Here is a 16,992-nt window from a genome sequence, read left to right on the forward strand (position 1 = left end):
GGGGAATAGCTCTGGCCTGAACCCCCTGGACACCCAGCCCATGCACTGGCCTCTTGGGGATAGGGGTCAGCCTGCTCTGGAGTAGAGGGGAGGCATCTCACACTGACCTCAAAATATAAAGAAGCCAGTGAAGACAGACTCAGTGGAAGGAATGCCTTGGATTTCAGTAGACTGAAGAGACAGAAAGGGTTCAAGGCAGGATGGAACTGAGCAGGCTTGTTTGTCACTGTCTCCCCAGGAGAGGAAGCATCCAGTGTTTTTGTTCCCCCACCATTAGGAACTCAGGCACAGCCCCTGCTTCATCTCTCCTCACATACAATGACCTCTGCTCTTCTCTCCACTTTTGGCTGCAGAGAAAACAGAAGGAACCCTGGGCTTAGGGACGCCAAATATAATTCAGATGTTCAGCTAGTCCCTGTCCTACTTCCCTAGGAGAGCCCTAGGGCCAGATATCCTGAACAGCCAGGAACCTTTTTATGAGGTACTCTGGGTGGTCTGCCACACTCAAAGGATCCCCACGGTGGTGGGTGGATGTGGAGACACCCAACCCAATCTCCCCTCCAAGACCTCAAGAGGATCTATCAGAAGATTTGGTCTTGTTTCCTTTCCATTGTAGCTTGACTCGGTGGCTATTTGGCTAAAGGAAAAGAGTAGGCCCTGGGTGAACCATAGGATCCTAGACCAAGAGATGGAAGGGACCTTAGAGGCCTCATTTTACCGAATGAGGAATCTGAGGCACAGGAACATCAAAAGTGACTTGCTCAAGCTAGTAATCATCAGAGCCAGGATTTGACCCATGCCTTCTGATGCCAGAGCCCATGGATGGGAGAATCAGGTAGGAGACAGACTGGATAGAGAAATACTATAAGTCTTCAGTGTAAGATAGAGGAAGTACAAAAGAGAAGGTGGAGTCAGGCTGCAAATGACCTATAGAAGAGGCTCAAAGTCAGTAGGGACTGATTTCTATCCAAGGAAGTTCAATTCAATTCAATACACATTAAGGATCTATGTGCAAGACACTTTATAAGACTGAAGATAAAAAAGCAAAACTTCTCACTTTCAAGGTGTTGCAGGATACAACATATATAACTGTAGCCCTTCCTATGAGCTTCCAGGGATCAAATATATACAAAGTAATTTCAAAAAGGAAAGAAGGCTAATGATCAGGCCACTCGGAAATATTAGAAAAGATTCCAAGTAGGAGATGGTATCTGAGTTGTGCTTCAAAAGAAACTAACAAATCTACAAAGTAAAGTGAAGAAAGCACATTCCAGATGTGGAAGATCATGATGTAGGAAAAAGGAACACATCCCTTCTGCTCCTGAACCCTACTCCCAAAAAGAGCCTCATTGCAAAACATATCCGATGACCTTCATGTTAAAATCTCTCTTATCCACTTCCTCCCAAATTCTCTGGCTCCTCTCCTGTTCCCAGTGAGGCTTCCTAATTTTATCCCTAGGAGGATAAAAGAAAGATATACTTAACATCACAGCAGAGACCAGACTCCACCTCCTCCCATCCCTTGTTAAGGAAAGCTCAGAAGTGACTCCTTCAGACCTAGGGAGGAAGGAAGCTAGGGGACAGAAAGGATGGAGCATCTCAGCTCTACCACTTCTCCTTCCAGTCTCTGTCTCCAAGCCTAAAAGTGCTGTCTTAACCAATAGAAATTCTAAAGGAGCACAAACCCCTCAATTTCTGACACTTCTGATACCTGGATCCAAGGCCACACAGTCCCAAAAGAGAGTCATCACTTAGAATACAATTTGTAGCACAAAATAGAGCTTTGGGAATCCTTAGATCTGAAGACTAGCGCTAATTGTTTCTTTGGCCAATCTGTTCATTTGCCTCTGCCTGGGCCCTGGTACAGCCCCTCAGCCATACACAGCCCATTTGACACTGCCTGTTTAATAGCCAGAGTGGCTTTTTTTTTCTTAAAACACATACACACATTTTGTTCATTAAGAAAAAAAATCTTTCCTATGATTCCCTGAACTCTGCCTTATAACAAAGAAAACCAGCACACTCCCTGTGTTTGCAGCACTCCACACTCCTTCTTTACAAAAAAGAGGAAAGTAAAAGCTTCATCACCTGCTCTTTTGAATCAAGTTAGTTATTAAAGACCTGGTAGAAGGTCCTTGGAGGCATTTTTCATCTTTCTATTCGAAGTGCCTAGGCCAGTGTTTGCTCTTTCCCCTCCCTCCCCCCACTTCATAAATGCTTGTTGAATGGATTGCGTTTATTTGAGTTGTCTTTTCAGCATGGTTTTCCTTCTTATTACTGGTCAGTGTGCATATTTTTCTTCTGGCTGTACTTTTTCACTCTTCATTTTTTTACACGTCTTTCCAATTTTCTCTGAATTCCACATATTTGTCATTTTCATAGGGCAACCCTATTCCATTACACTCACATTCCAAATTTGTTCTGCCGTTCCCTCATTGATGGGCATCCTCCATGTTTCTAAGCTTTTTCTTTTTCTTTTTTTTTAAAGCTATTGCAAAGAAAAAAGTGCTGCTATGAACATTTGGGTACATATATGAGCCTTTGTCCTCATATGCGCACTACTGGTAAAAGGCCTTATAAACTCTTTTCTTCCCTTAACATGCTGATAATTGACTTCTATCTCCTTACTCTTTCTCTTCCCCCTCTGTTTTCCCCTCCATTCTTTCTTATTTATTAGTCAGCCTAATGGCCATAACTACGTGGGTGTGACTTGGTGGGCCCTCAAAGATGAAGTCTTGGCTCTTCATTTCCCCACCACAGCTCTTGGCTCCTGGCCCGGGAAGTGGGAGCTGCTGGTTTGTTTACCAGGAATTTGGTACCACATAAGAGCAGAAATGAGCAGCGTCTATTAGGCTAATTCGAGCACTTAGCTGTGACTGTTCTGCTCCCCTGGCCCAGGGCTAATGGAGAGAGCCACAGCAAATGGAGACTGGGCACAGGGAGTGAGGGAGACATAGGTGGAAGGGTTGGAAGGAGATGGGGGCTGGTGGGGTTGAGCAGGTGACCCCTGGAGCCTATAGAGAAAGCAAAGTGGGGGAGGAGCTTCAGGGGGGACAGTGTGATGGTAAGAAAATTAGAGCCAAGGAACCAGGTTTCTAGTCCCAGCTCTGTCATAATTAGCTAGGAGGCCTTAGGCAATTTTCTACCCTCCCTGTACCTCGGCTTCCTCATCCAGAAAACGAGGCAGTTGGATTACATGTTCTCTGAAGTCCCTTGCAGCTCCAAAACTCTCTGGGCTCTGATTTTCTGTGAAGGTGAGAGTACTGGGTAGAGACAGGAGGGCTTTCCTGGTCTTGCCTCTCTCTGGGCTTCTTCTTGGGTATCCTTCCCAAGAGAACATCCTCCTAGTTCCTCTCTGCCAAACTGGCCTTCACCCCTTTGAAAATTCTGCTCAAAGTTCACTTTTTAAAGGAAATCTTCCAGGATTTTTTTTAACTTCTCTCACAACTTCTCTACTTTGTACTTGTTTGGTCCTCCTTGACATATTACTCCAGAAACATCGTCTTTCATATGGATCAGTGTTTTTTTCCTCCCTGTCCGGACTCTGAAAGAGGAAGAAGCCAGACCTGTGTGAGGGCTGAGGTCTGAAAGTTCGGCAAGGTGAATGGCTAGAAGTGTGTACTGGGGGTTGGGAGCTGAGTAACAGATTCTAAGGGGAGGGAGAGGACACCCAGAATTGGCTGCAGTGCTGAGAAGGTTGGAGACGCCTAAGCCTTCCTCCTATGGGCCCGGAAGGTTCATTTTAAAAAACCAAGGCACAGAGGTGGAAGTGCAGCCTAGGTAGGCATGGGGAGCAGTGAAAGAGGGTGTCTGGTTTTTCCCAGGAATTATGTAAATTGTGTTCTGTTTAAATGTAAAGTGGAACAAAAAATAGGAAAAGAACCAAGTTTTAAACTGAAATATTTAATGAGTACATAACTGAGGTGGTGGGAATTGGGGTAGAACATATCAGAGCAAGGCAGAGGGTGACTCACTCAGGAATCTAAATCCTCTCTAAGGATCTGAGTATCTGCTACAAGACAGTCCAGGCTGCCTCTTCTTCTCTCATTCAGATTAGGGGCCAAGGGTTAGACAAGATGTGGGAATTTTATTACGATTTTTTCCTACTGGGGGGATGAGAGTGACTGTATCACTCTGCCTGGCTAGAGACACAAAATTGACAAATTATTACTGGAGGTTGTAAACTTTTTGGGGGCAGGACCAATGTTGTACAAGGTAGGCATTTAATAAATGTTTTATGAATGAATGAAAAAATACTTTAAGGAGGGGGAGGTAAGGGAGAATAACCCTTGGGGGAAAGGGCCACAGACTAGGGAAAAGGAGAGAGAAACAGGGAGATAATTTGGCTTAGTCAGTCATGGGCTAATTCCCACAGCCAGGCAATCAGGGAAATACAGTCATCTAGCCCCCATCCCCCCAAAGACAGATGACCTAGGGTGGAAGAGACAGAGAGTTCAAGGGAGCCCCAGTCAGTCAAGGCCATCCTATCCATCTCAATATTTCCTCTGCCCTTCTCTCCCTGAGGTTGTTGCCTCATCTGGAACCCAGGGCCCCTGGAAGGGTGTGCCTTGGAGGAATAATCATAGAAACCCCCTCTCCGTTGTGGAAAGGACAGTCTCAGAGGGCAGCCCCAGTTCAGCCACCTTTGTCCCCGCTTTCCAGTGCCCTCTTCCTCCTGCTATTTGACAGATTTTCTTTCCTGTTAGGCCTCTTCTAGTGATTGCTGATCATAGAAGGTTTGGGGCAGGCAAGGCAGGATCTCTTTTTTCACTCCTCCAGCTTCTCCCCTCTGCATTCTTCAAACAGCTATGGCCAAGACTCTCAAGGAGGTGATATGCAGGGGGGCAGAGGGACCACAAGCAAAGTACTATTACAAGTGGCCAAGGACAGGGAGCAGGAGCAGAACCAAGGTCAGGGAACCCAAGGAGATGGTGAGGACCCAGGGATGTAGTCTTCCAGCCAGACTATTACCCTGAGAAGAAAATATGGTGGAGAGGCTGTAGTCAGCGAGGAAGGCTCTGTCTCATCACACTTTGACCTGATTACCAAACTCCTTCCTTCTCCCATCTACCTCAGGAGCCCCTGCTCCATCCCATCAAGCATCCCGTGGCCCGGGCAAGAGGCTCCTCAGACACAATTTTCTCTTTCCCCAGTATCTGAAAGCCCAGAGGGACCACACCCTCCCCAGGGAGGGGTCCCCACCAAGTGATCTGGGGAAGATGCTGCAATAAAAATAGAGGTCTGTACCTGGGATATATGCACAGAATAGGAGTGATCCCACAGGCTTTGAAAGCTGTCCTGAGAGATGGCAGTGGGGGAGCTTTTGGAAAGCAATTGGTGGTGAACTTGCATCTGAGCTTTAATAGCCTTGGCTAGGGAATAGGAAAGAAGACAGAGAGATCTGAGACAGGGAGAAGAGGATTATACCATAGGATCTTAAATCTAGACCCAGAAGAGAGCTTAGAGGCAATCTAATCCAATGAACTCATTTTATGGTTCAGGAAACTGAGTGCCAAGATGGTAAGGGGTTTTTGCCTAAGATCCCATAGGTATTCACAATCAAAGTCAGGATTTGGACCCAGGACTTCTGACTATAGCACTAGTGTAAAAGGATGTGTCTGTGTCTGGGGGAGGGGACTCCTTCAGCCCCCAGAGATAAAGATAAAGTCCTCAAGGGACATCTGAATGTGGGGAGAGGAATGATACCATGGAAAATCATTGGATCTGAAGCCATAAGATTTGGGTTTGAATCTCAGCTATGCTACTTACTTCTGGACAACCTTGGCCATGTTACTTCTCCTCAAGAATGAAAATTCCTTGAGGTCTGTGACTACTTCATTCTTGTCCTGGTATTTACAGTGTTTTGCATATAGTAGGAACTTAATAAGTGTTTGTTGAAATGTTAATAAAATGAAACTGAATGTTATGTAATTACAATCACCAAGGTTAGTTCCCCTGGAAGAGTTGAGAAAAATGGCCCATTGTCTCCTCATTACAAAGGTGGGGAACCATGGGTATAGAATCTTGTCTCTACTAGTAAACTCTGTTGATACGGTGGTTAGTTTTGCTGAACTTTTTTCTTCCTTCTTCTCTTTTATTCTTAGTTCTAAGGGATGGCTCACAGGGGAAAGGAGGAGGCAGGGATATAGTTGGAAATGACATTGATATAAAAACAAAAGAAAACAACAAAATTTTAAATTAAAAAAAGATTCCATATGTTCTATTTTCCCTCTCTGGGCCCTAGTTTCTGCCTCTACAAAATGAGAGGGACTATGTAAATAAACATTGGCCTGTGGTCAATGGGGACCTATGGTTCCTTCAAGTTCTGACATTCTGACTCTTAAGTAGCCTAGGACCAAACAGTGAATAAGAAAAAGGAAATGGAAGACCATGGGAGGATTGGTAGTAGAGAGGGAAAATGTATTCTTACAATATTCCAGATTTCAGGGTCAAGAGGAACAGTGCAGGAGCCATCTGGCGGTTTAGGCCAGATGGCTCCTCTGTCTGGAGCCAATATCCACTTCAACACCACCTCCACCCTCCTCTCCCACTGTTCCCACCTCTAGCCTCACCCTCCCCATCCCACACACACACACATAACTCACTGAGGCAGGGATTTTTGGAGAAGGATTCCTGTATACGCATGCATTCTTCTAGTTGGTTGCCACTCCCCTGGCAGGAACAGCTCAATGCAACATCAGCACTGAGGTTGCTGATATAATTGGGGGTCATCACAGTACCTGTGCAGAGAGGTGGTGACACAGGAATATGATAAATGTTGGAGAAGATGTGGGAAAATTAGAACACTAATGCATTGTTGGTGGAGTTGTGAACTGATCCAACCATTTTGGAGAGCAATTTGGAACTATGCCCAAAGGGCTATAGAACTGCATACCCTTTGATCCAGCAATGCCACTACTAGGTCTATACCCCAAAAAGATCATAAAAAAGGGGAAAGTACCCACAGGTACATGTACAAAAATATTTAAAGCAGAAAGGTGGTGGCCACCGTCAGGCACTTCTTCCAACACCAGGCCTCCCCCACGTGGCTTGATGCCACCTTATCCTCAGTCTCATATGTTTCCACCTATGGAAATCCTGGCTCTCCAGCTCTCCCCAACTGCCTCCCCTCTAGATACCCACTCCTGGTCTTACCAATCAACCCCATATATGCCTTCAGGCATCGCTGGGGCTGTATTCCCACACAGGTCCCCACAGGGTCCATGCGACAGCAGTACATCTGAAAATCAGCCAGGCGGGATCTGGAAAATGGAGAAGCTTGGGAGTTGAGAAGACCCAGGGAAAGTGGGGAGTTAGGGCCGAAAAAAGAAAGAGACTTCCCCCACCCCTCGTCTTAGTGAGAATTGAATTTGTAGAATCAAGCGTCATCTTGAGGAGGGAAACAGCAGTGTCGTGGGGAGGAGAAGGGCTAAGGACAGATACCTAGGGAAAGGGTGGAGGGTACCTCTATTCTTCAGGTCCTCATAATGAATTTTTGGAATTTAGGGATCCATGCCAGGTATATGTGTTATTCTCCTCCATGATCCCCTAAAAGGCCAGAATGTTTTTTGGGAAAAAAACTCTTAAGATATAACACTGGGGGTGGGTAGGAGGAAGAATACCAACAGTGTCACCTCATAAAAATAGTAAATAAAGGCCATCTCTCCATTATCCAAGGCAATAGAGAGGCTGCAACAGGCACAGCTAACGAAAAATCCTTTTGTCTTTGGAGCAAGTGTCTTCTAACTGTTTTGCTTACATATTTCCCTTTTGAATACCTCTTGGTTTGTTCTGTTCCCTGAATGAGGAGATACAGGAAAGCCAGACCAAGATCAAAAGTTTGCCACAGAAAATCTATCAAAACTATATAACCCACCATCAGTCATAGAGCCATAGGGATCCATCTGCTAATATATGTCCCCTCTGGGCAGGTCTCATTGATACATGAAAACCACTTCCATTTCTTGGGAGGGAGAGGGACAGGTTCTCCTCCTGCCCTATGAGGCCGGACCCACCTGCAGAGCAAGTCTTGAAGGCAGGTGTCCCAGAGCATCAGGCAGTTGGGGGGGTCTTTGGCTGGAGAGGCACAGCTGGGGGCAATGTTGTTACGCCGTCGTGCCCCACAGACGTCATCCCCGTCTTCACAAGGGCAGAATAGAAGTGCTTGGGCATAGTTGTCTGCTACCTGCTCAAAGAAGACACGGAGCTCCTGCTGACACCTTAGGGGCTGACATCGAGCCACTGAGCAGACCTCCCCATAGGCCAGGCGCAACTTGTTACATCTGTCATTCAGGGTGCACAGAGTGGTGGACTTCATGCAGAGATCAGGGCTGCTTTGGGACATGGAGCCTAGGAGAGAAGGGTGGCAACCCCCTACTATTCTTCTCTTGTAGCAGGAAGCTGGACATGGGGTTGCCAACCACCCAGCATCCTCCTCTTCTCCTAAGTATAGCCCTTAGCTCTCTCTACAGCCCACTGGGGTCTGGAACCCTGACAGCATCTGGAACCTAGACTCTCTCTCAACCTACCTGGAACCCTGATTCCCAGCATAGCTTCTAGCCTTCCCTACAAGCCACCCAAAGTCTGAACTCAAACCTGCCCATAACCTTCCCTACAGTTTGCTTAGAGACATGAACACAAATGCACCTCCTAGTCCTTCCGAGGTCTGAAAGTGGCCAGAACCTGACAAGAGAGGTAATAAGAAATGGAAGCACCTGGAACACAGGCCTCAGGGAGAGGCTCAGCCCAGACCACAGACCCGTTTGGCTACCTAGGCTGTGTCTGATCATTTCCAATTCTGTTCCCAGCTCTACCACACCTTTGCCCTAACTGAAAAAACTTCTGTTTCTGTAAAACACATAGTCATAGCTATAGTGATGGAAGTGACCTCAGAGATCATCTAGTTCAAAACCTTCAGTTTATGGTTGAGGAAAAATAAGGCTGAGAGAGTTAGGTGACTTACCAAAGAGTGTCAGAGCTTATTCCTGCCAGAGTTTCCTGATCCCAAATCTAACATTCTTTCTGTCTGCACCAGGCTGCTCCTAATTATTTTTCAACATTAGAAGGCAATGTGGCTTAGTATGAATGAATACTAGCTCTTGAATCAGAGAGCTTGGGTTCAAATTCAAGCCTCTGATGCTTTCTACCTGTATTACCCTGGGCAGGTCACCTAACTTCCATGGACCTCAATTTCCCCATCTGTAAAATGTGAGGGGGTTGGACTAGATGTTTTTTTTTTTTTGGCTAGGCAATGGGGTTAAGTGACTTGCCCACGGTCACATAGCTAATAAGTGTTATGTGTCTGAGGCTGGATTTGAACTCAGGTCCTCCTGAATCCAGGACCAGTGCTTGGACTAGATATTTTCTAAGATCTCTTCCAGCTCTAGGCCTATGAGTCATACAAGAATGGTGTCATAATTTTACTAGCTTCTACCCCCTTCCCCCCCATCTTTAGAGTATCTGAAAACATTTTCAGATCTTTGGGAATACAGACCATTGTCCAGGATGCCCAGGATGAGGGTTAATTATCTCATTAATTAGGGAGCTGATGTCACACCTGCCATACCCTTGGCTTCCCTGAACTCTGTGGACCTGATGACAAATGGTTTAGTCTGTCTTCCTTAACAACTGTTTTTTAATAATTGCACTGTGACCAAGACGCACAGAATAGCTCCATTGCTATCCTGACAGATACAAACAACCCTTCGCTCTCCCTTGGCTGTAGGATTCTTTATGCTATAACCCAAGAATAAAGATCACCACCCTCCCCTGACACCGAGTTCAAGCTCCCATCTCCCCAGCCTATGCCTGTTCCACAAACCTGACTCAAGCAAGTCCAGATGATTAAATTTCCTGGGTTTGCTGATCACAATTTCCTTATATGGTGAGCCCCCCAAATCATAGTTACCTAGAAAAAAGAGGCAAAAACATCAGAGACCTGTAAAGTAAACTATGGCAAGGAAAGACATGAGATGAGGAGATGGGGGGGGGGATGACAGCACACGCCACAGACCCTCAAAAGAGATAAAGCATAGAACCCTATCCAGCCAGAGGGAGATTACAGGAAGAAAATGATGAGGAAAGGGCAGGTTGGGTTCTCTGGCCATGAGCTATTTATGTGACTTGCACAGGGCCAGGAGACACTGTATTTTTCTATGGAGAAAAGCAATAGGAGGAAGGACAGTTTTCTGCGGAGGAAGGAACTGAGTCCTTCAGCCTCAGCTTCTCAGAAGGAAGCTAACTGGCTCTGAGGAAAGTGTCCCATGATGCGGAAGAAGAAACGGGGTCTGACCTGGGGGGAAGAGATAAGACAGCTGTAACCCTGTGATAGGAACTGTCTGGGAAAGTCAATGGAGGTAGACGGTATTGGGATCTAAAAACAGATGGTCTTGTCTTGCAATTATACATTTATGTGTCTAAGTTGGGACAAGATGACCTATGAACTACCTTTCAGTTCTAAATCTATGACCCTGTCATCTATGAGATGAATAAGGGGACAGATGGGCATAACCCAGAAGGGCACTGTGAGTGTGCTTTCAGCATCTGGCAAAGAAAGGCCAGGTTAGGAGAAAAAGTATGTACCAGGAGAAAAACAGTTGGGATACCCTGCCCCCCATAAGCAAATGGGAACGGAGAGAGAGGAAAGAAAGGATCTAGTACCAAAAGTGATCTTTGTGGGGGGGGTACATCCTTCCCAAGAAATGGGGTGACTGTAATGGGGAAAGGGATCAGGAGAGGAGAGTCCCCCAAAAGAACAAGAAGGAGAGGCTCCATTTTGCTCTTCTCCTGAATAGCTTTCCCCTCTGTCTTATCTTTGTCCTTCTCCCTCCTGGTTAATTAGTACCCTGTCTATCAATAGCAGTGCCAAGCTCCCTGGGGCCTCTGCCGGGATGATGTCTGGGTACTCAATCAGTCCCACATCATTCTCTACTTGCTGATACTGTGCTACTCTGCATAACTTCTAAGTCAGTCTGTAGGAGCGTTTACGGTCTTCCTCAGAGCTTGGAAGCACCTAGGGTGGGAACCACTTCAGTAACCATTGGGTCAGATACGGTACAATTCACCAGAGTGATTCTCTAGGGTCAGGGGAAGTAGGAAAAGAGGGTAGTATCCTGGGGACCCAAAAGAATAATTAAAGACCTCTTTCTAAACTCCTAAATAATTCCATACAATGTAGGCCTCTTTGGCTAACACAGTCTACCACACCCTTGTTATTCTGCAGAGCCAGGAAAAAGTCTCTAAATATAGTCCCTGTCTCTATTCCCACAAGGGACTCACCAAGGCCATAAGTAGAGTGGATGGTCCAGTAGATAGCCAGGCAGATGCCCTGATTCTTCATGCGCCACTGGCACCTGCAGCTACCCAGAGAACTATTCTGAAGCTGCTGTGCTGCCTCCAGGCAGCCCTCCTGGTTTTCAGGCTTCTGAGGAGCTGAGGCCATGAAAGGAAAGCAGGTTTCCAAGTGGAGGAAGTGGACTTTGCAAGTGAAGTCATCCAGGCACAGTTTTTTGGCACTGATGCAGTTGCCCATAGATGTGCTATCCATGGTTGGGAGGTCTCCTGCTTGGGGAGAGATGCCAGGTGAGGGCTGATAAGAGATAGGGAAGAGAGCTGAGACAACTAAACAGACAGGAATGTGGGGACACACTGGGTCATATAAAATGGCAGTCATGAGGAAAGGTAGATTAAAAAGAGCCTGGAGGGAAGCATCCTACAGGTCCCACAAGCTAAGCAGAGGAGGGCCTGAACCAAGGACACACCCAGCATCGTGACAGATTCCCTGCCAAGAAGGAAACACAAAGAGAAGACCATTCCAAAAGGAATCAAGTCTAGGGACACTGCGTTAATCATGGAGAACATAAGCTTATCGGGACCATGCCTAAGTTGTGACTGGCAACATCACAAACACACAGGGTAGGAAGAAAATCCCAAGTCTTTGGAGGGCTAAGCAGGTAGACAGATTGATGTCTTCAGCCCCCAAAATGGAAGGCTAAGTAGCAGAGATTGGGTATCAAGTGCTGGTACGGTTCTGCCACTCCATAAGATATACTTAGGGTTGGAGTGGTAAACTCCACATCAACTCCCCCTCCCCACCTCCTGCTGTCTTCATTCCCCATAGCTGGAGAGAGGGGAAGGAACCCAAATGCCATTTCCCCCTTGCCCTTCCTGGGTCTTCTCAACATGGGGATAACAAAGGCTCTATTTGCTGAGTTCCTCATACTATCTCAATAACCTCATCACTCCAGGATTCTTTCCACTATCCTAGGCTGCCTTTTTTTTGGGGAGGGGCCTAGATGGGGTTATATGACTTGCCCAGGGTCACACAGCTAGTAAGTGTCAAGTTTCTGAGGTCAGATTTGAACTCAGGTCCTTCTGACTCCAGGCCTGGCGCTCTATCCACTGTGACACCTAGCTGCCCTAAAAGATCCATGCTTTTTTTTTTGGGGGGGTAAGGCAGTTGGGGTTAAGTGACTTGCCCAGAGTCACACATCTAGTGAGTGTTACATGTTTGAGGTCAAATTTGAATTCAGGTCCTCCTGACTCCAGGGCCAGTGCTCTATCCACTGCACCACTTAACTGCCCCGGTAGGCTGTCTTTCTACAATTTAATGGATACCTTCAGGCCTATGATGTTGAAAGATCCCCAACTTTAGTGGGTCCTACATACCTACACATACTAATGCATTGTTGATGGAGCTGAGAATTGGTCCAACTATTCTGGAAAACAATCTTGAATTTTACCCAAAAAATCACTCAACCATATATACCCTTTCATCCAGTGATATCACTAGTAGGCATACATACCCTAAGGAAGTCAAAGACAGAGGGTAAGGTCCCATTGATGGAAAAATATCTATAGCTATATTTTTTTTTTTACTAGCAAAGAGCGGAAAACAAAATCAGTAACCATCAATTAGGCAATAGCTGAACAAACTGTGTCATGTGAATGTAATAAAACATCATTTTGCTGTAAGAAATTAAGAATATGGGGAATCCAGAGAAATTTGAGAAGGCCTGAATGAACTGATATAGAACCAAATAGGCAGAAACAGGAGAGCAATTTACATGACCACAATACGTAATAATGCTGAGACTTCAGAACTCTGATCACTGCAATGACTAAACATTTTTTTTTTTCCACAGGAGTGATAGCGAATTATGCCTCCCACCTCCTGGCAAAGAAGAGGTAACCAAAGGCAAAGAATGAGGCAGACATTTTCAGATATGGCCAATGTGTATATGTTTACTTTACTGTACTTACTTGCTACAAGAGAAGGCTCCACAGGGAGAAGGGGGAGTTAGTGGGAAGTGACAATGATGTAAGAGAGAGAGAGAGAGACAGAGAGAATGAGAGGGAGAGGGAGAGAGGGAGTCAAGAAAAAATCTTTTAAAAATACAAGTGTCTTGACTTGGGAGAAAAAAAAAAGTAAACCTATTCTTCACCTCCGCCTTGATTTACTTGTGATAGGGAAGCGGCTTCACCTTTGATCTCAATTATAATAGGGCCATTCATACCATTTGGGGCACAGGAAAATTGTCTGGGCAGGCATATTAATGCAACAGCTGCCATTCCCTGGAACGGCTAATGGTGTCAAACAGTTTGGCTTGGTGGCCAGTATTTCCTGAATTTTTTCTGTTTCTGCCTCCATCAAAGGCAATGTCTTGAAGTACCACCTTGTGGACTAATGCTTGAGTGCAATTCTGGGAGAGCCTGTTGGCAATTTTTCTTAGTCAAAAAACTCTGACCAGGTTCTTGAAAGCAAGAAGATTTGGAGATGAACAGGCTTACCTGGAGCACAATGGACTCTAGTGTCTCTTGGGGGCCACCCTTCTGTCCGTCTTTTCCCAGGAGGGGAAGTTAATATTAACAACCTGAGTTGCAAAATGCTCATTTACTCACTAAAGAAATGTTTAAGCAGTTGTGATGTGTAAGGCACTGTGCTAGGCACAGTCAAGAATCACCGAGTTATTCAAAGTTTGCAATGGGCAGGCAATGCCCCATACCAAAGTTGTGTCAGTTACGTTGTCATGGGAAAAGCACTGGACTTAGTTGGATTTGAATGCCGTCTCTGATAGTTTCTGGTCCTGATGCCATGGGTGACCTCCCCAAGCCTGTTAGCTCAGCTATAAGATGAGGGTTGTAAGTATTTTCACTAACTACCTCACAGGGTTGTTGTGAGAAAAGCACTCTGTAAACCTGGAAGTGCTATACTGTATAAACATCAGTTATTTCATTCCCCAAATTCCATTTAGATAGTTCTGTTCCTTAACTGGGACTGGGAATGGGGGTGGTTATGTCCTCCTTCCATGTGCTTAAAAGAAAAAAAAAATCCCAGCGAGTTCCAGACTTGGAACAACCTTGACCTCTGACAAACTCTGCTTCAGGGCTAACTCAAATTCCTTTCGGTTAAGCTGCTTTTTGCTTTCCCATTTCTTACAGGAATGAAATAACCCAGCCTCAAAATGGGAGCGTACCTCCCTCAGTGCTCCGGGATGTTGGTATGCTTGGGTATGGGGATGGCGTCGGACTGAGGGAGGCTGAGGTATAGAGGGGAACACCACTGCCTACCTCTCGGATCTCTGCATCCCAATAAAGGAAGAGAAACAGAGGTAAACAGAATATTGGCACCAGTTACCCAAGCCATCCTTAGCGTTCAATTTGCCTTAGTTCAGATATATAGTTTAGTAACCAGCTAGTCTCCCCAGGACTCCTCTGACTCCTACCACCTGCTACCCAGCGTCTCGGGCAAAGTTTCTCAGATCCCTTCATCCTAACTCAGCTTGGTGCTTTGCGCAGCCCCTTCAAAACTGTCTGAGGCGGCTTGGACTCCAGACAAATGTTTATTCCTCCCTCTCAACTCCTACAGATGTTTCGGACAGAGAAACTAGCCAGTATCGTCGAGGACACTGATTCCCTGTAAGTAGATCTCCCAATCCAGGAGCCTCCGTTGCATGTTCCATTCGATACTCGCTACGTACGCACTCAGAGGACCACATACATACATATATGCACACCTACACACATCACCAATACATTTACACTCACACCTATACTCACCGGCTTGGAGTAGAGGAAGCAAGGACAGGAGCAACAAAGCGAATAAAAGTCGTAGGACGCACGGCGGCATGGCGTTACAGGCTCGGTGTGTCTGGCCCCTCGAGCACTCCCCTTTCAGCTCCCGTGCACTGCCCAGCCCTGCCCTGTCCAGCCTTGCCCTGTCCAGTCCCTCCTGTGATCTCCTTTCCGCTCCAAGAGTCGCTCTGAGGCACCGCCTTAGCCTCCGCCCCTATCCCCACCCTAAGCAGCGCCCACACACTAAGCCCCCACACCTCCGCCACACATCCAAGAGCTCCCATGTAAAGAAAAAAAAGGACTAATACAAACCTTGCCTAGGAATGGTTGAGACTAGACAGCAAGCGGGTGGGGAAGAGAATTTTCTTGGGGACTGGGTGTGGAGGGTGAAGAGACCCTTCCTCTAAGGAACGGAGTGGCCTGGGGGACAGACTCCTTTGGTTCCATGTCTATACCTTAGGACCTAACTTAAGAAACTTTCGGTGGGGCTGGGGAGTGGGGGTAAGAGGCGGGCAAAGAAGGAAGGTGTCTGCTTGCCCCTAGAAAAAGGCTGCGAGACTTAGATATCTGGGTGCCCCCTCCAGAAACCTGCAGGTGAACAGAATTCAGAAATTATTCGATGGGTCCAAGGGAAACACTTTTTTGCACTCCTGTATCAACCCAATCACCCGGAGAATACCCAAGATCAGCACTAAAAATGAAACAAAACAAAAAATTTAAATATCACCAGCAAAGCGAACATAAAACCAACAAGCTACCATAAAAACTCTTCCTTTCCACAGCACACTTACATCTATTATCCAGTTTCATCTTTACAACAATCCTAAGAGATGATATAGGGTTAGTATCATTAATCCCATTTTGCAGATGGGGAAACTGGGACCCCCAGAAGTGAAGTTACTTAGCTGTTGTTACTGGATAGCTGGAGAGCTGGACTTAAAACAGAGTTCTCCTGACTCCCAGCCCAGAGCTCTTTTTCCCTTACTAGTTTATAAGTATATGCACCTGTACCAAGCCCAGCTCCTTCTACCCTATCAGATAGATTTTGGCATCTGGCCTGTTATTGGTTTCTGTGACATAGAGGAGTCATTTGTTACCAAAGACTCTAACTGGAGGAAGCAGGGAGTCCAAGGGTGATAATGACAGTCTGGGAAGTTCTTCCTTATTTCTAACCTTCTTCTTTCATGATGCAGTTTCAGCATTTCGTCTTGTTTAGTCCATAGTGAAGAAGGACTGAATGGCAGCCCTTGGACAATTTAGTCATATGATGTTGCTTGGCTCCATGGGGTTGGAGTAAAATCACTGGGTTTTCAGGTTGCATTTTCTCCTTAAAGAATGCCATGAAATATTGTGGAAAAATAAGCAGGGCCAAAGAAAAAGAGAGAAGACTTTCTTTTTACTGGTGATAGAACAGGGACTTTTTTCTACTACCCCTATCTACTCCCCTTTTCACCTCAGGCCCCTCTCCTTTACTACAGCAGCAGACTTGGCAGAGGGCCCAGGAGGGAGGGCATTGAGAGGCACTATATAAACCCCTGAGATTTATCAGCTGCTGTGCCTGAATACTCCCATTTTGCAGTGGCCTCTGGGGGCATTTGCTGATGTAATCAGCCTGGAGAGAGAGAGAGCTATTCCAGGTGGGGGTGTAAATCACCCTTCATGAAGCTGAAAAGGAGACATGTGGCCCCAGATAAGGAGAAAGACTGACAGTGGCCTCCGTGTCCTTCCACCCTTCATTAGCCACTAGTTTCTAAGCTTTAATGCACTTTAAATGGAGTTTGTGCTTCATTTTATCTGTCTGCACTGCCAGCATGAAAGGGGACCCAATAAAGTAAACATCTAGACTTCTTTCATTAGAGAGGTGAGTGTCTACGGGTATACAAAGTTGCACAAGCTATCAAAGGTGGTTGTGTTAAAGTC

The 16,992-nt window shown here is 46.1% G+C and overlaps 1 protein-coding gene across 2 annotated transcripts; it reads right to left on the reverse strand.

Moving 5' to 3' along the window:
* Positions 1-3,887: 3,887 nt before the first annotated feature.
* On the reverse strand, positions 3,888-15,260 carry GFRA3 (GDNF family receptor alpha 3). Of its 2 annotated transcripts, none has more exons than XM_021005229.2 (8): positions 15,058-15,260; positions 11,278-11,559; positions 9,821-9,907; positions 8,016-8,349; positions 7,156-7,262; positions 6,606-6,740; positions 5,248-5,372; positions 3,888-4,972 (listed from the first exon to the last, which is right to left on the reverse strand). In XM_021005229.2, exons 1-8 carry the CDS (start codon positions 15,125-15,127, stop codon positions 4,871-4,873), a joined length of 1,242 nt encoding a protein of 413 aa, XP_020860888.1. In that variant the 5' UTR covers positions 15,128-15,260; the 3' UTR covers positions 3,888-4,870. The 2 variants fall into 2 exon arrangements, with proteins under 2 accessions (XP_020860888.1, XP_078006578.1); XM_078150452.1 differs by having other exon boundaries at positions 11,278-11,562; positions 15,058-15,258.
* Positions 15,261-16,992: the final 1,732 nt, after the last annotated feature.

This window comes from Phascolarctos cinereus, unplaced genomic scaffold, assembly GCF_003287225.1.
Source record: "Phascolarctos cinereus isolate Bilbo 61053 unplaced genomic scaffold, phaCin_HiC Scaffold_2;HRSCAF=192, whole genome shotgun sequence".
In the NCBI taxonomy this organism is placed as follows: Eukaryota; Metazoa; Chordata; class Mammalia; order Diprotodontia; family Phascolarctidae; genus Phascolarctos; species Phascolarctos cinereus.